This window comes from Natator depressus, chromosome 7, assembly GCF_965152275.1.
Source record: "Natator depressus isolate rNatDep1 chromosome 7, rNatDep2.hap1, whole genome shotgun sequence".
In the NCBI taxonomy this organism is placed as follows: Eukaryota; Metazoa; Chordata; order Testudines; family Cheloniidae; genus Natator; species Natator depressus.
In genome coordinates, this window is record NC_134240.1 from 63248285 (window position 1) to 63265062 (window position 16778).

Below are 16778 nucleotides of genomic sequence, written 5' to 3' on the forward strand. Positions count from 1 at the left end.
CTTATAATATTACTGAACTACCCTGGACAGTACAGAACTGATTAATGATTTAAAGTGATTTGCCCTTAATGGTTTTGTTTTAGCCAGCCGTAGATGATCTGTAGACAGCACATGCCCAGATCAAAGCTGATCATGTCAATGTCATTCAAGGAGGGAGAGCTGTCCTCCTTTTCTTCTTTGCTTTAAACAAAGTATGACATCTGAGGAACAATGTGTTGATTGTTCCACTGCCAGGACACACATAATGGAAACATTAGCTCCAAGATAACTTTTAATCTGTCAGCCTAATGGGTCCTTAATGTGTAGAGGGCTTTAAATGTATGTCAGCCAGGGCTGTATAAAGTAATATAGTTTGTGGCCTGAATGGATCTAGATGACTCTGCACCATGACACAATATGGTTTATTATTAAGTATCAGCTCATCAGCTTATTCCCACGGACTTGGACAAGCTTCTCAATTTTCCAGTAACAGATTATGTGAGAAAAAGCTTGCAGTGCATTTTTTTGCCCTTTCCTCCTCTTTTTTTTTTTTTTTTTTAAATTACAAGTTTCATCCCCAGCTGCACTGGGAGCCCTGAAGTGTATTTACAGCAGGCTGCACTTTATCACACATCAGCTCGACTGCTCGTTTACACTGAACATTTATGCAGCCTCCCCTGGCCTGGGATGCAAACTTCACATCTTTGTATTCCTATCACCTTCATTGCAAATTTTTCCAACATCCTCTCCCTGTTGACTGCTTTCCTTCCTGCTTTCCTTCCTTCCTACAACCAGGCCAGTGAGCCTTGACATGACACAGTACTTGTCTGTGCAGGATAGTTGCCATAATTTCATGGTCTCACTTGCTTGTTCTGATTCTTCCCTGTTTGATAAAGTTAGGTGCATAATGCCAATGTTATTGCCGTGGACTAAATATGGGTTTGACTTGGTTCCTGGAAATAATCTGATCAACCGGAAGGCATGTATATTCGGGGAGAATGAATCATCACTTTCTTGGCACCCTTGCATAGGGGCTAAGGAGATTTGTAGCCATTGCAGTCCCATGACTAATATGGTAGGTTATGCTAGCACTTCTAGACACAGCGGAAGGTGCAGGACAGCAGCACACCACCTAAAAGATCTTCACTGTCTTGAAGAGTGGTGCAATTGGTCACATTCCCCTCTATTATGGGGAGATCTGTTGTTCTACACTATACCCATCATCATAGTATCCGATTGCTTCTTTGATGAAGATGGAGCTCGCTCTGGGCTGGGGCAGCTGAGCGCTACCCTCGGCCTTACGAAGCTGCCTTTATGTGCAGCTACTTTTGGAGGACTAGCCCATTATTTCTGCTTACATTTAGCACTTTCGTTCTCTTAAAAAATCAATTAAAAGACTGTTAGTTTATAATGTAAGAAGAGTTAATATTTGTATATCTTTTTCTTTGGTATTTCTGATAGCATTTCCTGATGTCATCTTAGTTCATTACTACTTTTGGTGCCAGGGTATTGCTAGTCTTGTAAGCCAACGCTCATATAGGTATTTGGAGTCACATGCAATGACTTCAGCTGGAGAAGGCAGAGCAGAGAATGGCATAACTCAAAACCTTTCACTCATTAGAAGCTGCTGAAATCTAAGCCTGATTCTTACTATTTATCAAGTGTATTTTGGTAGCATACAGTGGTCCTCAGTCAGCATTGAGGCTTCACTGTGCAGTGCTTACAATCTAAGAGGACAAAAGCAGCCCAAGGATGGGGGAAGGGAATTCAAGATAGCCATGCAAACAAGTGGTTAGGGTGGGTGGCCCATGACTTGTTCATTCCATGGGATTTATTTGTGGGGGAGCAGAGGACGGTGGAGAAATTGTTAGGAATAAAAAGGGAAGAGGAGAGGAGATTGATACAGTGAAGGAGGGGAAGTTCATAGCCAAAAAAGTCCAAGTCCATTGTGACATCAGGAAGCTTCGAGTCTGAAGTCTATTTTAAATAGACCCGGGTCTGGGTCTTTCATGATTTGGGCCTTTTGTAGCCTGCTGCAGAAGCTTCAGGCCATATGTAGGGGTTACAGCTGAGGCCTAGTGCCCCAGAGCAGTTTCTGGCAGGTCATTTGGGAGGGGCTGCAGATGATTCTCCCCACTGATATTGGCCCAAAGTGCAAGCATTTGTAGGGGAAGGGCTGGCCAGCTCAGCATTTATCTCATTCTCTGCTGGCTCCTGCTTCTGCTGCTCTGATGTATAACCTGAAAATTACGACCCAGTGACTTGAATTCAGCCTCTAGTCTGGCAGTTGGGGAGCTGCAGCCACCAGTGAACAAGTTTACTTGTGGCACACTCAGATTCCATTACAATCACTTTCCTGTAGTTATCATCTGAGCCGGAGTCCTGTATGCGATGAGGTTAGAGTTGCTGCATGCTGAGGGCAAAGGCTGGCCCAACTCTCCCACTTCCCCAAGTGACAGTTGTTCATGGTTTTACATTTCTTTAAATGTTGTTTGGCAACACCATGGCATGTTCCCCATTTTACAGATGGGGAAACTGAGGCACAAAGCAGTCAGAGTGACTCCCCAAGACCACTCAGCAAGTCATTGCCAGAGCCAAATTAGAACCCAGGAATCTGATTTCTGACTCCCTAGTTTCCTCTTCTAACCACTCAAACTACTTGCCGTGTTAAAGTGACTCTTAGATTCCCATAGCATCTACAGCACCTTTACATGGCTTGTACTTTAAAAATGTAAATCAAAATAGATTTCAGTATTAGCAGTAGCATTTTCTCTTCAATTAGATGTTACATTTTTCTATTGTAGATATTCTAGCAGCGTAAGAAGAAAATAATGTCGGAAAGGAGCAATAAGTTGCTCTTATTTTATCAAATGAGGCATCATGTGGAAAGAAAGAAACAAAAAACTGTCTGCTACCTATGAGAAAGACAGTCAGTTAGTCAGACACCAGATAACTTTGGTACTGAGACTTTGAGACAGTAGAGTTGCTTTTCTATGAGAGTCTCTGCTCGTATAAAGCAATGCACGATAATCTAATAGCCATCACTCATAGCACAGTATAGTGAGGATTGGGTAGCTTTGGCAGATATTGTAAAATAGTTTAGGGACTCTTAATTAGAGCTATGAGATCATTCCCTCCCCGGTATTCCCTCCACCAATATGGATAGACTTCTCGATATTTGGGTGTTTGGAGGTCCAAGGACAAGCTGTATATTTTGTCTGCTTGCCCTGCATAGTAGTGGGGATCACTATTTTGGATGCTGTGATTCCAGCATTGCACTGCCTCTAAAAGGTATCACAACTGATATGACAATGTCTTGGCCTCCACTAGTTGAGCAATGAGCCTAAAGGAAGGTAAGTAGTGAGTGGGGGTGTGTGAGTGCACAGGGAGAAACCAATTCAGGTGGGCTGTTTATCCCAGGACTGCCTCTTTCCTGGGTTGTAAGATTAGGGAGAGTTTCACTGCAAGCAATGGAACAATCACCAAGGGGAAATAATAAAGTAGTTGAACGTGATATTTTTATTTCGTGACTGGACTTGCTCTTGGAGGGAGAAAAACTGTTGAAAATCCAAATGTAAATAAAGAAACGTGTATGACTTAAAGCTGATGGATGAAACTCAGAAGACTCAGTCCAGAATAAGAACATAAAATCTTGAATTTGTATTTAAACCTATTGACATTCCCCCACCTTCTCTTAGGCCAGCTATATAGATCTTTGTTCCTTATAGATTGCCTCCTCCTTTCCCTTCCCCCCCATCTTCCTTTCTCAACTCCTCCCCTCCCCCCCCCCATAACCCCAAAACAACCCTTCTTCCTTCCAAACGGTCTAGGTCAGACATCCTCCCTGGTGGTGCAACCACAAGTTCCAGTAGAACTGCAGTCTCTATGCTTGGGTCCAAGTCTGCCTTCTATGCCCTGATCTATCTATCTATGCCCTTATCTAAGTCACCCATGGAGGGTGACTTATCTATGCTCCAGGGAAAGGGCTGAACTTGGGGCTGATTCTTTGGGGGTTTATATGTTTAACTGAACAGCCCATCTCCACTTATTGTCAGGAGCGGTGTATGGGGGCTCCTCTACGCAGATAGGTTTCAGAGTAACAGCCGTGTTAGTCTGTATTCGCAAAAAGAAAAGGAGTACTTGTGGCACCTTAGAGACTAAGCAATTTATCTGAGCAGAAGCTTTCGTGAGCTACAGCTCACTTCATCGGATGCATACTGTGGAAAATACAGAAGATGTTTTTATACACAGACCATGAAAAAATGGGTATTTATCCCTACAAAAGGTTTTCTCTCCCCCCACCCCACTCTCCTGCTGGTATTAGCTTATCTAAAGTGGTCACTCTCCTTACAATGTGTATGATAATCAAGGTGGGCCATTTCCAGCACAAATCCAGGTTTTCTCCCCACTCCCCCATCCCCCCCCAAAACCCACTCTCCTGTTGGTAATAGCTTATCTAAAGTGATCACTCTCCTTACAATGTGTATGATAATCAAGGTGGGCCATTTCCAGCACAAATCCAGGGTTTAACAAGAACGTCTGAGGAACGGGGGGGAGGGGGGGGAGAGAAGGAATAAACAAGGGGAAATAGGTTACTTTTTATAATGAATCAACCATTCCCAGTCTCTATTCAAGCCTAAGTTAATTGTATCCAATTTGCAAATAATTCCAATTCAGCAGTCTCTCGTTGGAGTCTGTTTTCGAAGATTTTTTGTTGAAGGATAGTCACTTTGAGATCAGGAGAGTGGGTTTTTGGGGGTGGCGGTGGGGAGAAAACCTGGATTTGTGCTGGAAATGGCCCACCTTGATTATCATACACATTGTAAGGAGAGTGATCACTTTAGATAAGGTATTACCAGCAGGAGAGTGGGGTGGGAGGAGAGAAAACCTTTTGTAGTGATAAACACCCATTTTTTCATGGTCTGTGTGTATAAAAACATCTTCTGTATTTTCCACAGTATGCATCTGATGAAGTGAGCTGTAGCTCACGAAAGCTTATGCTCAAATAAATTGGTTAGTCTCTAAGGTGCCACTAGTACTCCTTTTCTTTCTAAGCAGATAGTTTACAGCTGCTCATTTGGGGCTTTTCACGCTTTTTTGCAGCATTCAGTTGTTTTATTATTTGTTCTCAATTATTTAGGAATAAATAATTTTGGAATAAATAGTGTGACCTGCTTATTTTTAACTAAAACAAGTAGGAACTCTTTATGGAATGAAAGGCCCCATTTAGCAAATCATGTAGGGGAACATTTTCAAAAGAACTTAGTGATTTAGGAGCCTATGTTCCATTGAAAGTCAGACTTTGACTCTTAAGCACCAGATTCTTAAAGGTGTTTAGGCACCTAAGACACAAGTAGGTGACTAGTGGGACTTTTTCAGGTAACTTCTAGTCACTTTAGAAAATCCCACTGTGCATCTGCCTGCATTTTAGGTGCCCAAATACCTTGAAGAAAATGGGACTTAGGCTTTTCAGTTACAGGCACTTTTGAAAATTTTACCCATAAGAACTGGCTTATGTTCTTTGCTAACTGGCGATGGTCTTAAGTATGTTTAAAATTAATGGAAGTGTTTTGTCTAAATGAGTAGCGCTATAGACTTGAGTTGGTTGTAGATAGGTGTTTATTCTCCTGTGAATATTAGTTGTAAATAGGGTTGTACTCTCCTATAAGGAAAGTTGCAATTAGTATTTTAGGGAACTTTGCAGTTCCCATTCATGATGGGAGAAAATCTCCCAGAGCCGTTGAAAAAAGTTATAATGGTGTTGATTCATCCAGAAAGCAGTTTACACATTTATACTATAACCACCACTCAAAATGTAGCCAGCTTCTTGGTGGAAGGTGACAGCTGTTTAATAGCCCACAGCAGCACTACCCAACAGTGTGAGGCAAGAAGTGTGAAGACGAATATCTGATCCAACACAGACTGATGGGGTGGGATTTAGGTACTGTAGTCAGAATAAAATTAGCTAAACTGGAATTTGGTTAGGACATCAAGTTTGGTACTAATTGCCATGTGATCAGACCAAAAGCAGTCAGGACTTCTGCTTAGGATCCCCCTGAACACAGACATAGTATAGTGTTGTATAAAGTATCATATGCCCTTTTGGTTTACTTATGGAATATAGTCCTTGTTACCTAATGTAAATAAGATTATCTTTTTCACTAATATTCTTAAATGCAAATACTTTACTATATGCTAATACATGGTAGCACCTTTTAGCTGTATCAGAATTATTAAAAGCATTAGGAAAATTAAAGCCAACAACTCATGCAATGGCACCAGGATGCCACCAGATAGTCTTAGCATTAGGTCACAACTAACTTGAGCTGATTTGAACTGGTGACCTAGAAGTACATTGTCCCATAGCCCATTGTGAATTCCTTCTACTGTCTGGTCCCCAAGAAAAATACCAAGAAGTGAAAACATATTTTACTCTAGAAAAGAACATTGAGGAATCGATTGCATAATAACTCTCTGAAACACACAGCCAATTTAAAAGGAGAGAACATGACTTTAACATTTTTTCACTTGCTTTAGTATGCATGTATGTATTTATTTATTTATGGGGATAATTGGGTTTTCCCCCAGCTAAGGCAACGCTCGTGTTGCTGACACTACAACGTGTTGGTGAAGAAAAACTGATACCACAACACACACAAGTGACTGCAGGGTTGTTACTTACCCGTCATAATTAGAACATCCATTCTGAAGGAGGGGGAATTTAAAAGATAAAAGGTATATTTAAACATGATTCTTCCCTATGTAATTTTTTCATAATTATAGTTTTAACAGCTTATGGTGATGGTGGAAGCAGCTACTTAAGAAAAAACTGGAACCTCATTTGGGGGGAGACGATCCCTCAAGAGATCTCATGTTGTCATTTTTCAAGAGCCCCGAGCAGAAAGCTCATTCAGAATGCTGTGCATTAGGTTGATGCATTGGGAGTATACTTAGCTTATTATGACCAATGCCAGATATTTTAATTAAAAACACCACACATCATTAAATATGTTGTCATCCCCCGCACACGCATGTGCACGCACACACACACACACACACACACGAGTTTGTGAAGCTGCAAACAAATGAACACATGGCAGATGTGCGGGGGAAACTGTCTCCTACTTAGTCAGACACAGTAGATTTCCTAAATCCATGTATTCCATACCGTAGCATCAAAAGCTCTTACTGCAGCATATAAACCCTCTGTAATTTTCACAGTTTTCTTCAAGCCAGGGGAGGGGAGGGAGAGGAGGAGGGAAAAAAAGTCACCATTTAATTTATGAGCAAGCCTATTGTTTTACAAATAACCTTCATGATAAATAAAGTCTCATGGCAACATTTTCAACTGTGCTTTTATCAAGGCTCTCTGAGCAGTGTGTATAATCTGCCTGGCAATCGAATCACAGCTGTGCGCCTTGGTAGGGAACCTCTGTGGAGACAACACTTCCTTAATTTAAACAATTGTAGGCTGCGGGAGTTCAAAAATTTAAGCTGACTTTAACTGTCACTAGCCCAAGCACCTTTATCCCCAGGCGAGCAGCAGCAGCTGGATTTCATTTCCTGCTGCCAGACAGTCCGACATCTTTGCTGAACATCCCAGGAACTGAGCGTCTTTGCTTTAAGGATTTTATTCAAGGTGACAGCTCCTCACACTTTAGCGTTCAGATCACCTCAAGTAGCTGAGATATCAGTGAAAATGAGCGCACTTCTACAGCAAACTCCAAATTTAGATTGACTGAGGTTATCCTTAGGCCTCTAGACCCAACCTCCATGACAGAACAGGCCTGCCAGTAACTCTAAAACTACAGTGGAGTTTGTAATGATGTCTGGGGAGAAATATTCTGCAGGAGCAGTGGAGAATACTATAAGTGATAGGAAATGATGTCAGATTTAGTTAGAGCTGGAGACACTGTTAGAATATACTTGGCATAATATGGCACCGGTATCTCTGTCGGCATCTCTGTTTTCTGTCACCGCACACAATTCTAGGTCTGTCTGTAGTTCTGACAGTGTCTTTTCAGATCAGGTTATTGCACTCGCTCAGCGCAGCACCATCCAGCCCCCTTTGTTTGAAGTCTGCCCTTTTGTCATTAATGCACTTGATGTCTATTTAAATCTGACGGTGAATGTCGTATCTGTTTTCCTGTCAAGAGATCATTGACAGTATTAATACCTCATGTCCTTGCCTCATTTTCTAAGCGCTGACACCTTGCTGCAGTCTCCAGCATTCATCAAACAGCACTCTCTCACCAAGATCTCCGTGAACAGTCTTGCTTCCAGTCCCGAAGAAACACTGCAGACCTCAAATAGGACTTTTATCAATGACAGTGAAAAAGGAGTCTGAAGAAGGTCATTAATAAACTGTTCATATCCTTTGAATTTAGAGCTCTACCACTAGAAGCCCAGCCAAGCTTTCTACCAACTAATGACAACCACGCTTTGCATGGGACAGCGTCGCCTCAGGATATGAGAACTTGCTTTTGACCAGACACTGGTTTATGAAGGCGAATAATTTCTTCCCTTGAATGTGGAAGTTGCTCCACTGATCAGTCAGGTTATTGGAGACTTGGAGAGAGGGAGAGAAGGAAGCGGAGAAGGGGCTAAGCAAAGCACATATAGCCCTCTTCTGTGCTTCCCTTAAGAGGAATGTGTTTTTCAAAACAGGTGATAGGCCTATCAATTTCTTTCCATAGGAATGTGTTACTAACCTGATGCTTTAAAAAAGGAGACAATAATAGGGATTAGCTTTAATCCAGCACAGCCCCTGCTTCCAGGGATTTCATAGCTTATTTGATGCTTATAATTATATTGCTACATTACATAAAGATTATTAAAATAATACTTAATTCATGCTGCATGTAGGTGCAGCTAATAAGATCCCATTTGTTCATGTGGGATCTGTCAAATTTAAAGCCCTGCACAGTAAATGAGGATATTCCCTCCCAGTCTTTGTCCCTATACATAATGTTTTGTTTCCTGTGGGCTGGGTGTTGGTGGACCTTGAGTGGATGAGCTAGATACTATAGTGGTGAGAGCTTTAGAAAATCCCAAGATAGATAGAGGGAGACAGAGCGACCCTTGCACATGGCTTCCTTGTGCAGGAGGCAATAATAATTTGACTGCACATGCCTTGGGGGGCAAAAGGAGGCATTGACAGTACTGCCACAGCACTCCCATGTAAGGGTATTGGCCATCGCTGTATATCAGCTACCACCACTAGCGGAAGGACAATGTATAATGTTTAAATATGGCTTCCACAGACAATATGCCTTGCTCTCCCTTTACCATTGCTCTGGCTCGTAGAGCCATTTATATTTAGAAAAGGAGGGCAGTGAGGTCTGGATGACCTTGGGCAAGTCACTTCACTTCTCTGTCTCTGCAAAGTAGGGATAATAATAATTACTTACATCAAAGGGCTGTTGTGAGGATGTCTGAACAGAGTTTTTTCATGTTTATATCACTAGATCAGTGCCAAGCTGCTGTTTGCTGGTATTATTTTTTTATCAATAAAACCATGTGGTTTAGAAAGATTCGTCCCCATATCCATATTTTGGAACAATAACAGACAAACATACAACTCTATCCACAATGCCATCCCTACAAAAAGCAGTAGGGCTTGGATATGTGCTTAACAGGGTGATTCACAAAGGTACTCGAGTGTGTGTTTGCAGGGCTGACCCCAGTGCCATTAATTAAAATAAATTAATTTCAAATTAACATACTTTGCTTTCCGAGCATAGCTAGAAAGGCAAGAGAGAGAGCAGTTGCCAAACACAGAGGAACCTTCTTTTCCCCAACCGCAGTAGTATCGTTTCATTACATACATGCTAATTGCTCACTTTTTCCTTATTTGTTTTCTTTTCACTGTAGGTGTTCTGGGAAAATGTCGCTACGTTTACTATGGGAAACATTCGGAAGGCAACAGATTCATTCGAGATGACCAGCTATAAAACAGCACCGTTCCATGCCTCTTTAAACAATCCACAAAACATGCACACAAAAAGCACAAATTGCATCTACATTTTCTGCGTGTAACTAAAGTCCTCCAGTACCTTCTGCTGACTTTGCCAAGCCTGTCAAGATCATCTTTCTGTCTTAGTCTGAGTAGTCACATAGAGATTGACATGATTGCCTTTAAGCAGGTCCCATCCACCAGTGTGACAGACAGCTGCAGCCAAGCACCAGGCCTGACAGGATGAACACCATGATGGATTGCCTGGTCCAATTGCTGCACACAGAAGAGCAAAGGTCACACCTGGGGCTTCAGTGAGCATGCTCAGTTGGTTTTAGCAAGAGCAATGCTTTTATCTAAAGTTTGCATGTTGAGTGAGAGAGGCTTGCAGTGTCAATATGATCATAAAACAGCAGCTATAACTGAAGATTTAAAAAGCCCTTATTCCCCCCTCCCCTCCCCCAAGTATTAGGTACTTAAGTTTAACACACACAAACCTTTTCAGACAGTGTTTATCACAAGTCAAACTTCGCAGTTTCCTTTGCTCTTTCTTTAAGAGGGCGGGGGATATGTTGTCAGCAGTGTTGATATGAAAACACGTTAGCAATGCATAGCACTGAATCTGCATATTTTTATTGAAGAAAAGGTGTCGAAGCAGTTTTGCACACACAACTGAACCAAAGCATCCTATTTTTGATTTAAATCTCAAGTTTTACTACATCGTAGCATTCAGAAGTGGGGCCATTTTTAACATTGCAGAATATGTGACACAGAGGGCACACTGTTTAACTGTACATGCTTGATTATGGTAGTGACAGTTCTTCTTATGCTTGGTTTATTTGACAAGATTTTTTTAACATGTGCAGAGATTAGATTTAGAATTAAATGTTTTGAAAGGAGAAAGCAACAAAACCCTGTTGAGCATAGATGATATTTAGAGGAAAATAAGGTACAATTGTTCGTTTCATATCACTAACGTCATTGTTGGAATCTACATAATTTACAATCTTGCTATATATCTTAGTCACCTCCCTATTGTGGTCATTATTAATCCCCTATTAATATACATGCAAATTATGTAAACATGGCTTCCTGTCAACTTTTCAGTCACAAAATGAAAATCCTTAGCATTTCACAAGTCTTTTTAGCAAATGAGGTGAACGTGTTTGGAGCAATGACTCATTTCCTTTGTTACTGTGCTTCAAGTTCCCAAGAGTTAATACATTGTGTTTGGTGTGACTAGATGTCATGGGATTGACAAAGAGTATGCAGAGCCTTTCACCTCTAGGCTGCGATTTCAAAACCAGCCCATGATGGTATTGTCTAAGAGCTGTTACCATCTGTTGGCTATTTGTTGGCTTGTATGAAATGAGCTGGTGGTCTGTGTTCACTTTCCTAGAAGACGGGTGACTCTCACAAACCTAAATACTTACAAGTGGCCCATATTTTGGCAATCTTCAGCAGATGCTGTGGATGGAATGGGACTGGAGACTGATGTCTTTCTCTGCCAGAGGTAGTCCCTCCAGAAAATGATGAGGCACCTTGGCAGAGGAATGAAGGGAAGCTGGCACTGCTACTGTCCATGTTATTTGCCTCTCTGGATGAACGGAAGACTTGACTCACCATGGCTGTCAATATGAAACTGCTAACCAGTGTTACATTTACTTTTAAATTTGAAAATAAAAATATATACTAATAGAAATATATTTAAAATATACAGGGCCCGGATCCTCAGCTGCTATAAACTGGCATAGCTCCGATGACTTTAATGGAGCTACACAGTTTCCATCAGCTGTGCATCTGGCCCCATCTATTTTAAATTCGGATCTGTCTCTGAGTCGGCTGCTGTACAAATTGCTGGGAAGTGAGTTGTGGCTACGGTAGCACAACTTCGCTTATGTCATAGTCTCTTATTTGGCTATTACAGATAGGAAACCAAATTCTGATTAAAAGGCTCCTGAGCTTTTGGGGACTCAGGAGGTTGCTTCTCTTGTGACATAAATAATTATTAGATTTCTAACTCAGTGACCAAAATAACAGCAAGTTGCCATCCTAGCTCATTTGTATCATAATATCTGTTCTGAATCCTCAACTCATGTTTTGACCAAAGCATATTACAGGCAGCAGGGTGCTAAACTGAGGTGTCTAGAATAACCTACTGTCACATTCCGTCTGGTTGCATATACGTTCCTGTCTCTATCAAAGGCTTTAACCCTGCCTTGAACAATAAAAAACACTTGCAAACTGACCACATGATTTTTCTCTCTTTTTTTTTTGTTTTGTTTTTTTCCTTATTTACTTTTTGTAATGTCAAAACCCTTTGTATCATTCTCAGAAATGTTTTGGAGGCAATAATATTTTTGGAATGAGATGTGACCAAAGATTTTTTTTAGTATTAAATAGTATTAAATAATGTAGCAACTTTAAGTAAAGTTAGCTGAATTAGAACTCTCAATAAAATCCACTAGTTCTATATAGTCATCTGAATAATCTTAACTATTACTTTTTTATGGCTATAATGTATTAGCATATTATTTAAAGACATGTGGGACTGTTTACTGCTGTCTGTGTTACATACATTGCTATAGCATGCAAGGTATTTCATTCTCAGATGTTTTGAACTGAAATACTGTTTCAGGGTGTGGCAAATCTTTTGGGCTCAGTCCTGCTGGGTCCTTTCTTAGGTGTTGATACAAACTGGGCCTGAGTCAGAGCTACAGGACTGGGCTGTAGGTTGTTCACAAGTTCAAAATTGTAATATGTCAATCTCTTGACAGGAAAGGGATCTAAGGAGACATCCCCCTGCCTCATCCGCATCAAATTACTCTACCTTCAGGGTGGAGATTCAGGGTAGGCTAGTCCTAAAATATCCTTTTCATCGAGTCCTCAGTTTCTCCTTGAAGCTGCATACATGCACAGCACACACGCATTTCCCCTTCTTCTCCTTAGCTGCTGCAGAGGGCTACGTCCCCGTGACTGAGGGCTGGGAGCATTTGCTGAAGCTTGTGTACATGAATGTGCAGAAAAGCTCTTTGGGGCAGGGAGATTTCTTTTTGTGTTGAGTTTGTACAGCAGCTAGCACAAAAGGGTGTTGGCCCATGACCAGCACTTCTCAGCACAACCCACAGTACAAATAGTAAATAACAATGATGGTGTCTGCATCCTTCTCTCCTTTGTGAGGCTGTCCCTTCCATGGCCCTCCTAACCCTCACTGATCCCAATCTGGTTCCCAAACCCAAGGCCTTTGCATAATAACTCTGCCCACTCTTGGAATATCAGGACAGTCTCCAATAATGTAATTTTATGGGACAATTTGTTCCTTTGAAAACACTAGTTTGGACTGTAGAATTATTGATTGCAAATGTAAATGCTTTAATCACCTCCCAGACAGCTAGGAACAATCCTATTGTCAGTAGCATGGGAAGACCAATACTTGGTCAGCAGAAGCTGCTACCCACCAGACGAGCTGCATTCAAAGCTGCATTCGAAGTCAGTGGGGGTCTTTCCTTTGGTTTCAATGGGCTTTGGATCAGGGCTCTGATGCCCTCATTTGCTGGTGTATCCAACTTGATGATGAAAATGAGAACCATTCTCTGTCCTCAGTTGCCTTGTAAATGCCACCAATCAGCCTAAGAAATATTGCACTGACATGCTGAACCAGCTATTTTCTAACTCCCTTCACTGACTCTGCTTAATCCAATACTGCACTTAAACGATGAGTGCACACAAGTGCAATGTATATACCGTATTGGAGTAGGGGGCACAAATGCTTTTGATGAGCATTTACAAGGTTCATTGTGAACCAGCACTCGTCTGGGCTCTCTTGTCAGTAAGAGTACCAGGTGTTTTAAAGTATAAATCAGATTCAATCAGGGGCCAGTCTTTCCACCCTCCCATCCCTCTCAAGGCCTTGCAGCAGTGTAAGAATTGACTTTGCCATCTTTCCCAGTGCTGTCTGAATGGAAGCTGTGCTGTGCACCATATTTTGCCATTGTGTCTTAGCAGAGATGACACACACAATATCAAACTATTTCTCTTTTCCTTCCCCAGGCTGAAGTATGTGTGCACGCACCTTCTTGTGTACCCAAACAATAGGATAATAAACAAATCAGTTGCCTCTTAAACTCTCTCAGGGGTGATTTCTGAGGAAGTTGGAGGGTGTCAGTAAGTTATCAACTAACAAGTGGCTCTTGAACAGTTCACATGGTGATCTGCCAAGCTATTTAAAAAAGGTCATCACTAAGCCACCCGGATTTAAAGATACATTGCTTCTATGGAGTTACTACATTGTCCTGTAGCTCTGGCAGAACAACGAAGTGGGATAGCTGTATTATTTGTTGGCTAACCATATTTGGGAATAGGAGATGGGTGGTTTTACAGGGAACTGTTTCTAGCTGCTGTGTTTTGTCAATGTATTTGTGACAGTTATACTGAAAAATAAAATATCCAAACTGAAGTTTCTGGAGTAATGTATGTTTGTTCTTGGAGGGAAACAGGATCAGGGCCTTAGCTATAATACTATTAGAGTAAATGAGTAGGCTTTTTTCTACTTTAAGGACCAATCTTGCGATGCCTTACTTATGCAAGTAGTCCTTTTTCAAGCCAGCATTCCCATTTAAATCAAGGGGATTATTCACATGAGTAAAAGTTTGCTCTTTTTGAGCTCTTAATCTGCAAATCAAATATAATCCATGCAGGTCTTTGTGCCTGAATATTGGCAGCAATAAACTTCAATATTGAGTTCTTACCTTTAGATTTCATGTCTTTGTGGAAAATAATTAGTGACACAGGAAAAAAACATTTTCATGTTTTTTCATGTTCACTAGGAAAAAAACATTTTTAACACGTTAATTAGCTCATGTTAGAATTCTATTTTAGACAAGGCAATGGCAGTTTTACCATACATTATCTGATTGCAGTAAAGATAGTTAACATGGATTATTTTAACACAGATTAAAAATAATGAAGACACAGAGATTATTGTTGGAAAAGCAACCAATATTAGGTTACATTGGTGAAGTCTGACACACTGTGTTGTTAAGCACACCATAGAACGTCACTGCAACAGGTCAGGACTCACCACTGTGGTGCCTCCTGCTGGCCGTCCTGGGAATTAGCGCTCATTTCACCGGAGCACCCTCCTCTAGTGGTGTCTCACCGTCATTACTGCTGCTCCGCCTCTAAGACCCACGTCGCTCCCCAGACCGTGGCATCCTCTTCTGGATTTGGTTAGGTATACAGCCAGTATGGCCTTCTCCTGTGCTGCCATCCTTCAACCTAGGTGTGTTCCAGCAGTCCCTAGTAAGTGGAAGGCCCTGTGGGGCCCATAGCTTGCTGGTGTAAATTAGAGAAACTCTTAAACTCAGACGTGGCCCCAGGGCCAATGAGACTCAACCATTTCCCATGCTGTTCCCCTGTCAGCTGCCCCTAATGGAAACTGACAACAGCTGAGAAATCTGTGCCCTGATGTAGTTAAGGTTGCAAAACTGTTTCCATTATATTTATTTTTTTCACATGCTCATAACTTTCTGAACTATTCCAGGCTTCCTCCGTGTAAGAAACAGAAATGAAATTGTATTGAATGCTTAACAAAATTCCTTCAGCTGTTAAAAGCTGCACAATTCAAAATCTCAAGAAGAGTCAGGAAATGCAAAATGTAAGGTTCTAAGAGCAGCCTTAATTTGGCTTTGCTGCACCAGTACTTTCTGTTACTGTTCTGTTTAAATCTCATTTAATATGGCCCTGATTGTACAAAAAGTGGACTCTTTCCCTCTGGCACTCCATGGGAGCACTGGCAGATCTCTCTGAATATTTGGGCCCATGATGAACTGCTTATCAGAAAATATGCAGGAGATGTGCAATGCAGCTTAATCAATGTTGTTGCTGGAACCTGAACTTTTTCATTTCCTATGTGATTTTTAGAACTGGGTGGAAAAACTTCAATGGAACCATATTCTGCAGGAATATGCTAGTCTGTCAAAATCAAAATGCTTTGTGAAATCATGTTTGATTTCATTTTGAAGGAAATAATAGGAAAAAAGGTTCCAGCACTGTCAAAAACATCCAGTTTCAACATTTTTGGAACAAAACATTTTGATTTTTCCTTGTGAGAAATAACTTTTCATTATATAATAATATAAATTAAAAATATCAAAATCAAACCAAAACATTTCAGTTTTGTCAAAACAAAATGTTACGGTTGACCTGAAATTAAATTTCTTTCAGAATTTTCTTTTGGAGAGGAATTTCAAAATTTTCCAGCTTCATTCCTAACTGGTACAAGAGCAAATTTCAAAATCTCCAAATGTTCCATACAAAGAAATTTCCATTCTCCACACTCGTCTTTGTGATTTTAATTGTACACTGATGATTTTTGTGTGTGTAATTAGTGCTAAGACTTTGTCACTTTTACAAAATATGCTGTGGTTCCCTTACTAACACATTATGAAGTATTTATAATGCAAATTAAATTACTGTTGTCAGATCACGCAAACAGAGCTCATTTATGAAGCTCTGTTGCTCCTCTTGCATTGTTTTGCTGAGCCATTCATTTGAAGAGCTCAGTGATTTGCAAATTTTGTGATCCAACTGAAGCTATTGCATCCATCCCTATATTTTAATCCCAAATATTCTGTATTTTAGAAAACTATCTTCATCTGGAGTTACTGAGACCCCAGCCATTCCTTTTCTGAATGATGTGAACAGGTCTGAGAGTGCACATATGCTTACCAATTAAAAAGGGTGTGCAATATGAGGTAAGGACAAGACATATACCCTGTGAAGCTGATGACTCCTGCCTCCACTTACCCAGTGATGACAGGCTTTGATTGCCCAATTGTTAAAA

General features: G+C 40.9%; 1 protein-coding gene across 2 annotated transcripts in view; it reads left to right on the top strand.

Annotated features, from left to right (window-relative positions):
- Positions 1-14368, top strand: part of LRMDA (leucine rich melanocyte differentiation associated) — a 937287-nt gene extending 922919 nt beyond the window's left edge. Inside the window, exon 3 of one of the 2 annotated variants that reach the window (XR_012640279.1) lies at positions 9853-9903. Coding sequence is in view for 1 of the 2 variants with exons in the window: in XM_074958646.1 (XP_074814747.1) it covers positions 9853-9932 (80 nt within the window). In the remaining variant the exon portion in view is untranslated. Of the gene's footprint in view, positions 1-9852 lie in introns of both variants that reach the window. The other variant, XM_074958646.1, reaches the window with a different exon arrangement.
- The last annotated feature ends 2410 nt before the right edge of the window (positions 14369-16778 follow it).